Below are 12196 nucleotides of genomic sequence, written 5' to 3'. Positions count from 1 at the left end.
TAATAAATAGTGTTACATGGGTCTGGCTGAGGGCAAAATTTATCCTTGCAATGGAACTTGGTTAACAATCTGATGATGCATGAACCGAAACAGAACTGAGCTCTTCCATAGCCATGCTGGCCCTGTAGTTCTACTTGGAGGAAAACACTTAATTTTGACCTTAAAAGAAGTGGCTGTGGCTCTGACTGCATGCAGAGCTCACATTGTCTCTTTCCCAAATAAAACTGCCATGCCACAGAAGGGAATCCGCTCTGTGTAATATCTACACCAACCTAATTGCTTCTCTGTACTACTTCCTCCCACGTCCTGTTTTCTTGATATTCTCCTTGCATAACACCACATTTAAGGGTCTGTAGGCTACAAAATGAGAACACTTTTCCCTGATTCTGTTTTGCAAAGTACAGCAGAGGACTGCATCGCAAGCTGCACCTAAACCTTTCTTGACATGCAAATGATCTCACGGCACTTGGTTTGCTTCAGTATTCTTACATGCAACAATGTCACAATACAGAGCTTCTGAGCATGCAACCTGTGATGTGCGTAGGGCTTCATCAGTATCAATAAATCACAGCAACCTCCTGTGGTGAGAGGGAGACTTAATTGCAATCAAAGGCACATATGGGCTAAAAATGGAAGAGACCTGCTAAAGTTATGATCTTTAAAACAGTGGGCACTGGACACCCACGATGTAGATGGGCTTGTAAATCGTGTTCTCCAGGTGTTTTGCAAACAGTTTAAAATCACCAGAAGGGCTTTGATACCATGCCAGTGAGTTACGCACATGATCACTGATGATCTCTACAGCTGGGCACTTATACATTGTTTACATGTCTATTTCAGGGTGAGATGGCTGCCCTCAGCAGCTCAGAAAGGAATGACGCACACACCCATGCACAGTACAGCTCTGCCCTATTACCTATGGGCACTATATGACATTTTCACCTCGAGGCATCAGTTATTGGCCACTGCTGGAGAGTCAATCCTGGAGTGGATGGACCAGGGATCTGATCCAGTAGAGTTTAAGGCTGAGAAAGACTTTTAGCTATTTTCTTTATCAAGGTAAATTATGGCAGCTTTGCCTCATTGTGCCTGTTTGGAAAGTAATGCATCCACGAGCTGGCTGGGTGTCATAACTCATGATCGGGTATGATCAGAGCCATGGCAGTAGGGCCAGGCTCAGAGCCGGAATCAGGAGTCCGGAGCTGGTTTGGAGAGAGGCCAGAGTTAGAGCATGGCTGGAGCAGGCTAAGGCTTGGGGAGTCTGTTGCCACTGTGAGGCAGGAGAGAGTTCCAAGCCATAGAGTATGTTGAATAGACTGAGCTGCTGTTCCTCCTGTGAGGCTTATATGCCTCCCCTGAGAGTCACCTGATCAGTTTCTGGCTTGTGGATTGGCTGGGGCCTAGCACAGGAGTGGCTCCTCACTTTTCACTGGGTTCCTTTAGTTAACTGTGTGTGTCCATTTTCAATTTGATCTTACAACTGTGGATAACTTGCTCTCCTTTTCAGTTCTATTGTTTGAAGTCTTTGCCAAGCTCATTTTCATTGACTTAAAGATGTGATTCTCTCCTGAGCCAGAATAAATAACACTTCAGGGAGGTGAACTGCAAAAGCAGCTGGCTAAATAACATGCCTGTGAGAATCCGAAGTGGAAGGGGAGAGGGAGTACATATCTACTGGTTTTAGAATACAGGGTCTATTTCTAGAGCTGCTCCCTGGCTGAAACCTACAGCAGAAGTGCTGGACAGAGTCCATGTGGAATAAAATGGAGTCACACGCTCAGTAACTGCACAAGTCATTTTTTCCCCTTCATTTTTATTTATAAATTTTGAATTCCACCAAGTTGTGCGACAGCAGTGGGACACGTTGAGCAGTGCCCTGCCAGTGGACTGTTGCACCATTTGGGTGACTAAAGTCACTTTGGGTTTGGCCTTGTACCTTAATAATAATCCTTAATATTTACTGTAATGTGAACACAACCCAGGGCATACAATAATTGGCCAGGAAAGCACAGCCTGTTGTAAGGTGCTGGCTGATGATTTAAAATAGGACACATTTATGCAGCTCTTGGCCTACAGTAAGAAGCATATCCTGTCCCCAAAGAGCTTACATTGGTTATGTACAATGCAAAGGGTTGGAAAACAGCATTTTAATCAAGGTCTTGGTGGTTTATGTGCATTTGATAGTTCACTATAAAGAAGCTGCTCCCTTAATGCTACTTGTCTGTTTAAAGGACCCCACAAATGTATATTTTTATCCATTTATTTCGTGTAGCCTTCCTGGTCGGTCCCCCACAATCACATTAATTATCTTGTCTGCCTCTCCTACTGTCAAACTGTGTTTTGGTTTGTTTCTCCAGCACAGAACATAAGGAATTTTTACTAGTAGCTAGCGAGGAATGTGTACGATGTAACTGACGGATTCTTCACTGCTGTGCATTGCCAGTTATTTAGCCAAATCAGAGCTGCTGAAATATTCCTTCCCTGCAAACTGTGTCTCTCTCTCTCTTAGAAGCAATTAGTCTGTTTTGGCTTAAGGACACAGAAAATCACAGCGAAGCTGAGAGGCTGTTTCACTCTTGGCTAGTAAGGTTTGAACTCAAAGTAAACTGACTGGTTTTGCTGTTTGGCAAGGAGCAGATCATCTTAAGGGAGTGGATATCCTCTTGGATGCAGATAGCCATCTGAAAAGAGGAAAAAAACAGGCCTCTCCCTCTAATCTTTGGCTGGCTACCCTACTTGTGCACATGTTCGCTAGTCCTTGGTTTCCCTCTTCTCTAAACCCATCTTCTTCATTATAGCTTGCTTTAATTACAGCCCCAAAAGTACAGAAAGCTAAACATAAAGCACAGACAGAGTTAACCTGTGCAGTTGCATTTACAACACTTGAAACAACAGTTAGATACCAGTGACGCCCTTTATCCCACAAACACGGCCTTTTCCATGGCATCCTTCACTTTCATGTATTCCACGTACGAGGGATAGTTGGTACATTCAAACCTGTTGTTATTGCGGATGTACTTAATGAACTCTGGAGCCCCAGGGACAATGACGTTGTCAGCCAGGATAACAGATCCCTTTCTCAGCAAGCCATGGTCCTAGAAAGAAGAGAGACTTGCGCTTGGTGAATCTGTTATTTAGAAGGAGCTAACATTTGCTAAGTGCTAGTGCAATGCATTTTCATATTAGTGACATTTCATGCTAATGTGAATTCCTAACATGGGTTTGATCAGGAACAAATAGCCATGACTCACTCTACAGGTTTGGCAAGCAACCGCTGAAAAGCTGGATCTTTTTACTAATAATGTCATCAGCAGTAAAAGAATTAATAATACTGATAAGAAAGTGATGGCAGTAGGATTCAGATTCAAATGAATGGCGATAGGTCATGCCTAAATTACTGTTTCTGGTGGTCTCTGCAGGGTTAAGAAGACAACTCTGTAATTCACATTTGGAAGGATTTCTTCACACATGGAGAGACTTAATCTGAAATCAAAAGGAATGGTCAATATTGAAATTTTGCAGAAGCTGGTGAAGCCACCAGAGCGGGGGCTGCATGGCATTCTGGGCAGCAAAGTCTCAATGGGGCCCTGGCCCACTACTAGAAAAACTCAGCATTTGTGACTGAGATTTCCTGTGCTCAATCTTCCTCAATCCCATCCAACCTTCGGCTGCTTTATTTGGCGACAGGGCATGGAGCACGGTTAGTGCCCAAAGAGGGCCAGGCTGGCAAGGTACCAAGAATTCATGAGGCATAATTAACTTGCCATATACCTGGGCATCCAACATTTAACGAAAGTAAAGCTGCAACCATATCATTTGCTTCCTTGTATCGTCCTTGACAAAGAGACATTGCTTATCTGAATACACCAGCAATTTTCAAAATAAAAGCCTGCAGCTTATCAGCTTTGTTCCCACCCTGCAGTTATGGGAAGGTTAAATCTTTATAAGGCTCCAAGAATGGCTTTTGCCCCGCACATGAGTATTGTAGAGGCCACTAGTGGTTAGCTCACCTATCTGAAGAGAAGAGGCAGTTTGGGAGCTATGTCAATATCCTCTGGCCTGTACTTTCTAATAATCAGATCAGAAACTTGAGTGAAAAAGGCATTTCTCCAGCTGTAATTTCCAGCACTAGCTGCTGTGTCACTGTGACTCCGCTGATGTTTGCCAGCTGCTCTTTGTATCAAAGACCTTTTCTAGAACTGGGTGAAAGAGAAACTGTCTGGGACTCAAACCACAACTTGGGTCATCTGAAATGCTTGTCAAAAACTATGTTCAAAATACCAGGCTGGAGAAATATTCAAAGTGTTTCCTTCAGCCGGTCCATCTAAAGTCCCTTGGGGATGTTACATGAGAATAATGTAGAATACATGAGAATACATGTTCATGAGAATAAGCAAAACTCTCTGGTTTGTAATTGCATCAAACTGTTGACTAAGAAGCTGGAGCCAAATGATTCTCAATCCTTTGCTTTAGCTGGTTTTTTGCTTTGTCGTTTTAAGGTTCAGAGCTGGAACTGGTGCTCTAGTCCTCCAAAGAGCTGGGAACTCAGTAACTGTTACAGAGCAAGTTTTAAAGTGAACATTCTTGCGAGGCAAAGGAATTTCAGAACAAAAATTTACTGTCTCCAAGCCACTGATGTGTAAATTCAATGGTGGGTTTTAAAAAGAAGTCCCAAGGAAACCCTCTACTTTTTAAAAAGTTGCTTGTAGGGAGGAAAGAGTGGGAGTCTAAGACAGAGTGCTTGTATTCTCCGAACAGGGGTGGTGAACTGGGGCTATGCAAGAGAGGGAGAATGAGGCTAGTGCGAAGCAGTCAGCAGGGGCTCCCATGGTCTTAATGCAAGAGAGGCTCACACAAGAGATATTTGTGGAGAATGTAACTGAAAAACGGCATTTCCATCCAATTAGTCATTTAGTTCTAGAAATTATCACAGGTCTAATGGTGCTATTAAGCTGTGATGATATGTGCATTTATGCTGTTTTTATAAACAGGCTATGATTATCACTGGGTTATTTGCTGACGTTTGGAAATACCCCGGGGTCCTTAACTGCTCTCGTTTGTCATTACCTGGCTGTTTAATGCCAACCCATAATTTGCTAATGCTATTATAGCCTCCTAATTTTGTAATGAAGTATCATTAACTGTTACCTTTGTTGCTGACAGAATCTGTCCCCACGTCTGGCTGTGGGTGGAAAGAGGCTGAATGGCATTTCCTGGAATGAGAGCCTAGCATGGTCCTAGGAGTAGTCTTCCCTCTGCTAAGGGCTGCTTTACAGCCAATCAGATGGTAAGGATGCCCCAGATGTTCACAGAAAGAAGGTACAAACGTGCTATCAAGATTGAATTTCATCCAGGAACACAAACCCTGATAACAGAGTTTGCCATCAGGAAATTAGTGTTGTGAAGGCTGGGACTGGAGTCTGAACTTCTCCAAAATCCAGGGCATTTGGATCAGGTGTCCTGGCTTAATCTGATAGGGAAAGACTTAAGTCATGACGTTCAGACCCAAACCTGTACTGCCCCAGTGTCTGTGGGTGGTTCTCATTGGGTATTCAGCTTCAGGCCTTTCCAGAGAGGCTGAACAATCCCTGGGAAGTGCTAACAATAACAGGGGAGGCAGGGGCACTCAGCACTGTTGTGAATCCAGCCCCAAAGCTCCATCCCTTTTCACCACATGGCTAGCTGGTTGTTAAACATCTCTCTGGTGAGTGCCCTGCTATAGCTATAGAAAACACGCACTTCCCAGCTGTTCTGGGAAGATCTTACAGACTCCGGATATTCACTATGAGGGTTTTAGGACTGAAATCATTCCAACTCACAAGCAGCAGGATTGTGTCTGGCAGGTATCTGTCTTTCCAATGGTCGAGAAAGACGAAATCCAGTGTGTCCACTTCATGCTTTTTCTTCAGCTGTGGGATAATTATCTCCGAAGAGCCTTCTACAATTTTCACCTGAAAAGCAAATTCATCTCATGTTGATCTGTGCACCTTGTTTTAAGCACAATGCCCCTCACCCTTTAAGTTGAAGTCAGACTTCCATGACCATGTTGATAGCGTTGGTGGATAATTTCAGCTGCTGGCTAGCTTTGGATCACATGGGCTTTTTTGATTAATTGACTCAATTATTTTTTCTCCATGCAATTATAAGAAGTCTGTGACCTTGGCTCTGCTGGGAAGAGTGATTCTCTGCTGGTGACAAGAGAATCCCCTGCTGGCTTGGAATTGCAGTCACATCTCAATCAAACCTTCTTGTCCAAAGCAAACAGAACGTACAGAAGAGAGGTTAAAAAGTTAGTTTGGAACAGAGCCTGCCACTGTATATTCTTCTTCTGGCTCAGACAGCAGGAAACTTGTGAGAATAGCTCATGCAGTTTGGGGAAACTCAAACTGCAATCCCTGCTCTCACTTGAGCCCCAAGCTCTTTCCAAACCCCAATTTGGATCTGAATCATACTACTCTAAGAACATAAGAATGGCCATACTGGATCAGATCAATAGTCTATCTAGCCCTGTCTTACAACAGTGGGCAGTGCCAGGTGCTTCAGAGGGAATGAACAGAAGTGGTAATCATGAAGTGATCCGTCCCGTTACCCACTCCCAGCTTCTGGCAAACAGAGGCTAGGGACACCATCTATGCCCATGTTGGCTAATAGCCACTGATGGACCTATCCTCCATAAACTTACCTAGTTCTTTTTTGAACCCTGCTATAGTCTTGGCCTTCACAAATCCTCTGGCAAAGAGGTCCACAGGTTGACTGTGCTTTGTGAGAAGAAATACTTCCTTTTGTTTGTTTTAAACCTGCTGCCTATTAATTTCATTTGGTGACCCCTAGTTCTTGTGTTATGAGAAGGAGTAAAAAAACACTTGCTTATTCACTTTTTCCACACGAGTCATGATTTTATAGATCTCTATCATATCTCCCCTTAGTCGTCTCTTTTCCATGTTGAAAAGCCTGTCTTATTAATCTCTCCTCATATGGCAGCTGTTCCATACCCCGAATCATTTTTGTTTCCCTTTTCTGAACCTTTTCCAATTCCAATAGATCTTTTTTTAAGATGGGGCGATCAGATCTGCATGCAGACCATAAGAGCCTGTTTTTTGGAATTGCAATATGGCATCATCATAAATAGAAGCTTATGACTTAAAAGAGTGGGGGAGGAACAACAGTAAATGAGCTCAATATATGAACTTCTAAGCAAAGATATTATAGTTAGGCAATATAAAACAAAAGAGAAAAACAGAAGAAATCTCTATCCTTAGCAGCAGAACTGCTTCTAGAAAATAATACTTCTGAAGATTCACCAGGATTTGATAAGTATATGGAGGGGATGTTATGATAGGATCATTAATTTGGGCAATTGATCTTGGATTACCACCAGATAGGTCTGCTCAGTGGTCTGCGGGGAGATGTTGGATGGGATGGGAACTGAGTTACTGCAGAGAATTCCTTCTTGGGTGCTGGCTGGTGAGTCTTGCCCACATGCTCAGGGTTTAGCTGATCGCCATATTTGGGGTCAGGAAGGAATTTTCCTCCAGGGCGGATTGGCAGGGGCCCTGGAGGTTTTTCGCCTTCCCCTGCAGCGTGGGGCACGGGTCGCTTGCTGGTGGATTCTCTGCAGCTTGAGGTCTTCAAACCAATTTTGAGGATTTCAATAACTCGGTCCTGGGTTAGGGGTTGTTATAAAATTGGATGGGTGGGGTTCTGTGGCCTGCCTTGTGCAGGAGGTCAGACGAGATGATCATATTGGTCCCTACTGACCTATGAGTCTATGAGTCTATATGTGGGTGTACCATCGATTTATATAGAGGCAACATGATACTTTGTCGTCTTATCTTTGCCTTCTTGCTAAGGATTCCCAACCTTGTTAGCTTTGCCCCACCTTTACTAACTACTCAGGTATCTTAAACACAAAGTATGTATGAAAAGGTGTTCACGACCCTGCCACAGTCCCTAATGGGCATTTCCCGACTTCACACATACACCACAGGGATGAACCCAATTGCCATGCTCAGTTCACTGCTAAAATAGACTGGGATATTGCAATTGCTATGTTAGCCTAAGTATAAGAGGGTGAAATGCCAGTATTCTGACCTAACAGCTGCTTAGTCCCTTCATTTACCAGCCACAGAAGATCAAGATGTACCTTATCTTGCACTCCAGCAAACTCAATCATCTGTCTGGCAATAGCAGCAAAGTCAGGGTTGAACTCAATGGTCAGTAAGCGAGCGCTGGGCTTTAACAGCCGAGCAATCCTCACAGCTGAATAGCCACAGTACGTCCCTAGCTCCAGCAAGACTGATGGCTTTGTCTCCTCCAGTATCTTATCTAGAATCAAACCTGAATGGGAGAGAAAGGGTTAACTGTGGACTAAATCAAACTGCATCAAATAATAAAGTTAGTGGATGGAATCTTACAAGTTCATTTACTAAGCAGCTATAAGGAGATTCAAAATGTGATGGTTTATAATAAATTATACAAGGCTTCTTTTGCAGACTGGCTCTTACTTAAAATGAGATTCATTTTGAAATGTCTGGAATCTTGGAAAGAAACCACTGACAAATACCGCAAACGAAACTGCTGCTTATTGTATCAATGGGGCCCCTGTGAAACTGAAAACAGTCTTGTGAATGTTTTCATAACTTCTTTTTTTTTTTTGCACTAGGGTGAGTTCAGGAAATAGGTTGTCTTGTATCATACTGTGAAAATTGATCATCTGACCTAGGCTTCAAATTGTAAATTTTCAAAAAAATAAGTACATTGAGATGTTTAAAAAAATTAATTAATGAATCACATTTTTGAGAGAAGATAGGCCTGTATTAAATAAAATTTAGCCCAACTTTGAGTGAAAAATGCAATACTTCGCAAAAAAAAAAAAAAATTAGTTGCAAAATCTGTCCCCATTCATGAAAATGCAGAGCTCTTAAACTTTGAGAGAGTTCATGTTTTGTAAATAATATTACACGCAGTCGCCTTAATGTAAGACTTTTAAGTTAAGAAATACTCATTACAAAAGGAACAGTCAAGCCAGCTGACAAAGGCTCTATCTATTTGTATTATAAAGGCCAGAAACCATTAGCCAATTGTTACAATAAATAAATAAAATTGGAAACTATCTCCAATCCTTGCCAAGAAATGGACTGAGTGGCAGAAGTCTCTCCCATCTTTTATGGTCCTAAGTAGTGCCAACACATTAGATACCTGAATCTGAATGAATATTTGGAAGTGTTTAGCCTTTGGCATCATGCTGCATGAGCCCCCGGAGCTGCTTAGTTACCCGCTATCAGCATCCACCTTGTCCTGTGCTATTTATTGATGCATCACTTGTGTATGCACTGTACTGGTGTGATGCTGAAGTTTGTAATTGAGCACTCTTGGTTAGGCTTCAAATCTTAGGAATTAACAATCAGTAATGTTGGGATTTTGCCTGTCTTGCTGGAGCAGTGCCCCTTGGTGCCCACCATATTGCCAGGTTTGTCAGCATTTCTCATAGGAGTCCCTGTTCTCAGAAAGCTTTTATCTTCCCTTATTTTATTTTATTTGCGGGGAGGGGTCCTGCCCTTCTATTATGAGTAGGGCCCTACCAAATTCGCGGCCATGAAAAACGTATCATGAACTGTGAAATCCTGTCTTTTATGTGCTTTTACCCGATACTATACAGATTTCACAGGGCAGAACAGTGTCTCTCAAATTGGGGGTCCTGACCCAAAAGGGAGTTGCAGGGCAGTTGCAAGGTTATTTTAGGGGGTAGCAGTATTGCCACTCTTACTTCTGCACTGCTGCCTGCAGAGCTGGGTGGCCAGAGATTGGCGGTTGCTGACTGAGGGCCCAGCTCTGTAAGCAGCAGTGCAGAAGTCAGGGTGGCAATACCGTACCAGGCCATCTTGACTTCTGCTGGCAGTGGTTCTGCCTTCAGAGCTGGGCTCCCAGCCAGCAGCTGCCGCTCTCCACAGCTCTGAAGGCAGTGCCACTGCCAGCAGCAGTACAGAAAGGGTAGCAGTACCGCAATAACACCCTACAGTAAACCTCTGCAACCCACCCCCCACACAACTCCTTTTTAGGTTAGGACCCAACAATTACAACACTGTGAAATTTCAGATTTAAATAGCTGAAATCATGAAATTTACAATTTTTAAAATCCTATGACCGTGAAATTGACCAAAATGGACCATGAATTTGGTAGGGCCCTAGTTATGAGAACTGCCCCGCTGATTCCCATTCTTTACACTTGCCTCATCCAAGGTCCTGTAATATGACCACCATCTTTGCAGCCAAGGAAGGGACAGGGCTGGAGGGGTCACCGCAGCGCACTGTGAAGTAATACCCCCTGTAGTTCTTAAAACCCACCTAACTGCTAAAGTGAGAAGTATTTTCTGTGTGGGTTTCAAACTCCCAGCCATAGGCACCTCAATTTAAAAATCATACTGCAGTTTAAGTCCACTGCCAATTGCAGTGAGTAGAACAACCCTTATAGGCATTGGTCAGAGAGGACTGCAAAGACAAACTGTTTAGAACTGACTGATCCTAGTGAGTTTCTCATTTCAGATTACTGTATGTGTAAACTGACTAGGAGTGGTCAGTTTGCTTCTGCACTGAGTCCCTTGCTGATGTAAGAGAAACCAGCTAGGTCTGCAGAAATCTACTCAGGCTCACTGTGCAGTCAGCTCCCAATTCAAGCAATTTTCAGACCGTTTCTCTCTATGTTCATGAAGTGCAGGCTTGCCACGTGGCAAGCCTGCAGAGGAAAACATAGTAGAAAGCTTATCAGTTTCCCTCTGCAGCTTTTCCACAGGGAAAGGACTTCAGCAGCTTTGCACAGACTGAAAATAGAAAGGTGGGTTGAGAAGTGCGAAAGAAAAAGGGAAGGGTGACAGAGCAGACAGAAATGAGGAGAAAATGGGGAGCCAGCCATAGGACAGAAAACAGGAAAGAGTATATAGATTAAAAGGAGGGAGGAAAAAAAGAAATACGGAGAACACAGGAGGAGATGCACAAAAACAGGAAAGAGGGAGGGAGAGAACTGGGGAGAAAGGGAAAAGGGGTTCATACTGGTGAAAAATGCATTCGACTGCAAAATAATGCAAATATTAAACTGACTGACGTAAGTAACGAAATGCTATACTCTACCTTCAGCTCTCCTGCAAAACTTTCATTGATGTTGCTGGAAGGTCTCTTGGTGTGGCTGTGCTCTCACTGATCTAGCCCAGGGCTCCTACTTAACAGTATAACTCAGCCTGCTCCTGCCACCCAGCTTCTATTGGCACATTTCTGCAGGGTAAGTGTATAGTGCTGCAACTGTACATTTTTTGTATTAATTCAGGGACTTCAGTGGCAATGACTGGTGCTCTCCTTTCTGTCCGTATTGTCTAAATGCCCTGCTTTTGCACTCACTGGGGCCCCTAATGGTGAAACTCTTGACCCCATATTATTTGTGTGACAGAATCTGTATATTATCTTAAAGCAAGTTTGTCTTCAATGCTTATTTATAGGATTATTTGTTTTAATAAATGCAATTAGTCATATGTAACACAGCACATTGTTCCAATTTATTGTAGATTAGAGATGGCTTGTTGTTATAAATTGGTGTAGTGCTATGTACCTTCTTGGGATATGATCTCAGCATGGTCATTTCTAGTCAATACTTGGATAGGAGGCTTCCAAAGAAACCCAGGGCATTTCAGGGATCAGGGCTCTTGATTCAGTGGGTGGCACTGGTCCTTCTCAGCAAGTACTGAATCAATGTCCTAGCAGTGTACCGTTGAAACTGTTGTTTCAAATGAGCTGTAAGGCAAAGTTGAGACCATTTGGGGTCACTAAAAGATCCCAAGGCATTATCCCACCAGATGCCCTAGCAAAATCCCCTAGTTTGGGGAGTTGGTAACTCTGGTGTATCTGTGTGCTATTCAAAGCCACAGAGGAAACTGCACTTTACTGAGTGTTGAAGCCACTCCTGTCAGGTGCTTTGGCACCTTTAAGATGAGAGGTGCTAAATAAATCCAAGATAGTGTCATTATATAAGTCACTGCATCATGGTCTAAATCTTAAGATCCACATTTGGTTTTCACTCAAGCAAATTTCTACTGAAATCCAAGGGCATTTTGTCCAAGCAAAAACCTCAGAACGTGACCAAATATTACCAGGGCTAGAGCTTTAATAATGTGTGCAAAGGTACTAGACACTACGGCTTTCACCCTAAACA

At 43.1% G+C, this 12196-nt stretch overlaps 1 protein-coding gene across 4 annotated transcripts in view; it reads right to left on the bottom strand.

Moving 5' to 3' along the window:
- Window positions 1-2318: 2318 nt before the first annotated feature.
- The window catches only part of COMT (catechol-O-methyltransferase), a 33470-nt gene continuing 23592 nt past the window's right edge, over window positions 2319-12196 (bottom strand). For all 4 annotated transcript variants that reach the window (XM_050924192.1, XM_050924194.1, XM_050924193.1 and 1 more), the window contains exons 3-5: window positions 8144-8337; window positions 5820-5951; window positions 2319-3095 (exon numbers count right to left, since the gene is read on the bottom strand). In XM_050924192.1, the coding sequence (XP_050780149.1) occupies window positions 2916-3095; window positions 5820-5951; window positions 8144-8337 (506 nt within the window). In that variant the 3' untranslated portion in view covers window positions 2319-2915. The remainder of the gene's footprint in view (window positions 3096-5819; window positions 5952-8143; window positions 8338-12196) is intronic.

The sequence above is a fragment of the Gopherus flavomarginatus genome, chromosome 15 (genome assembly GCF_025201925.1).
Source record: "Gopherus flavomarginatus isolate rGopFla2 chromosome 15, rGopFla2.mat.asm, whole genome shotgun sequence".
Taxonomy (NCBI): Eukaryota; Metazoa; Chordata; order Testudines; family Testudinidae; genus Gopherus; species Gopherus flavomarginatus.
Note: the sequence above shows the minus strand (reverse complement) of the source record. Positions and strands in the feature narration are given on the sequence as shown.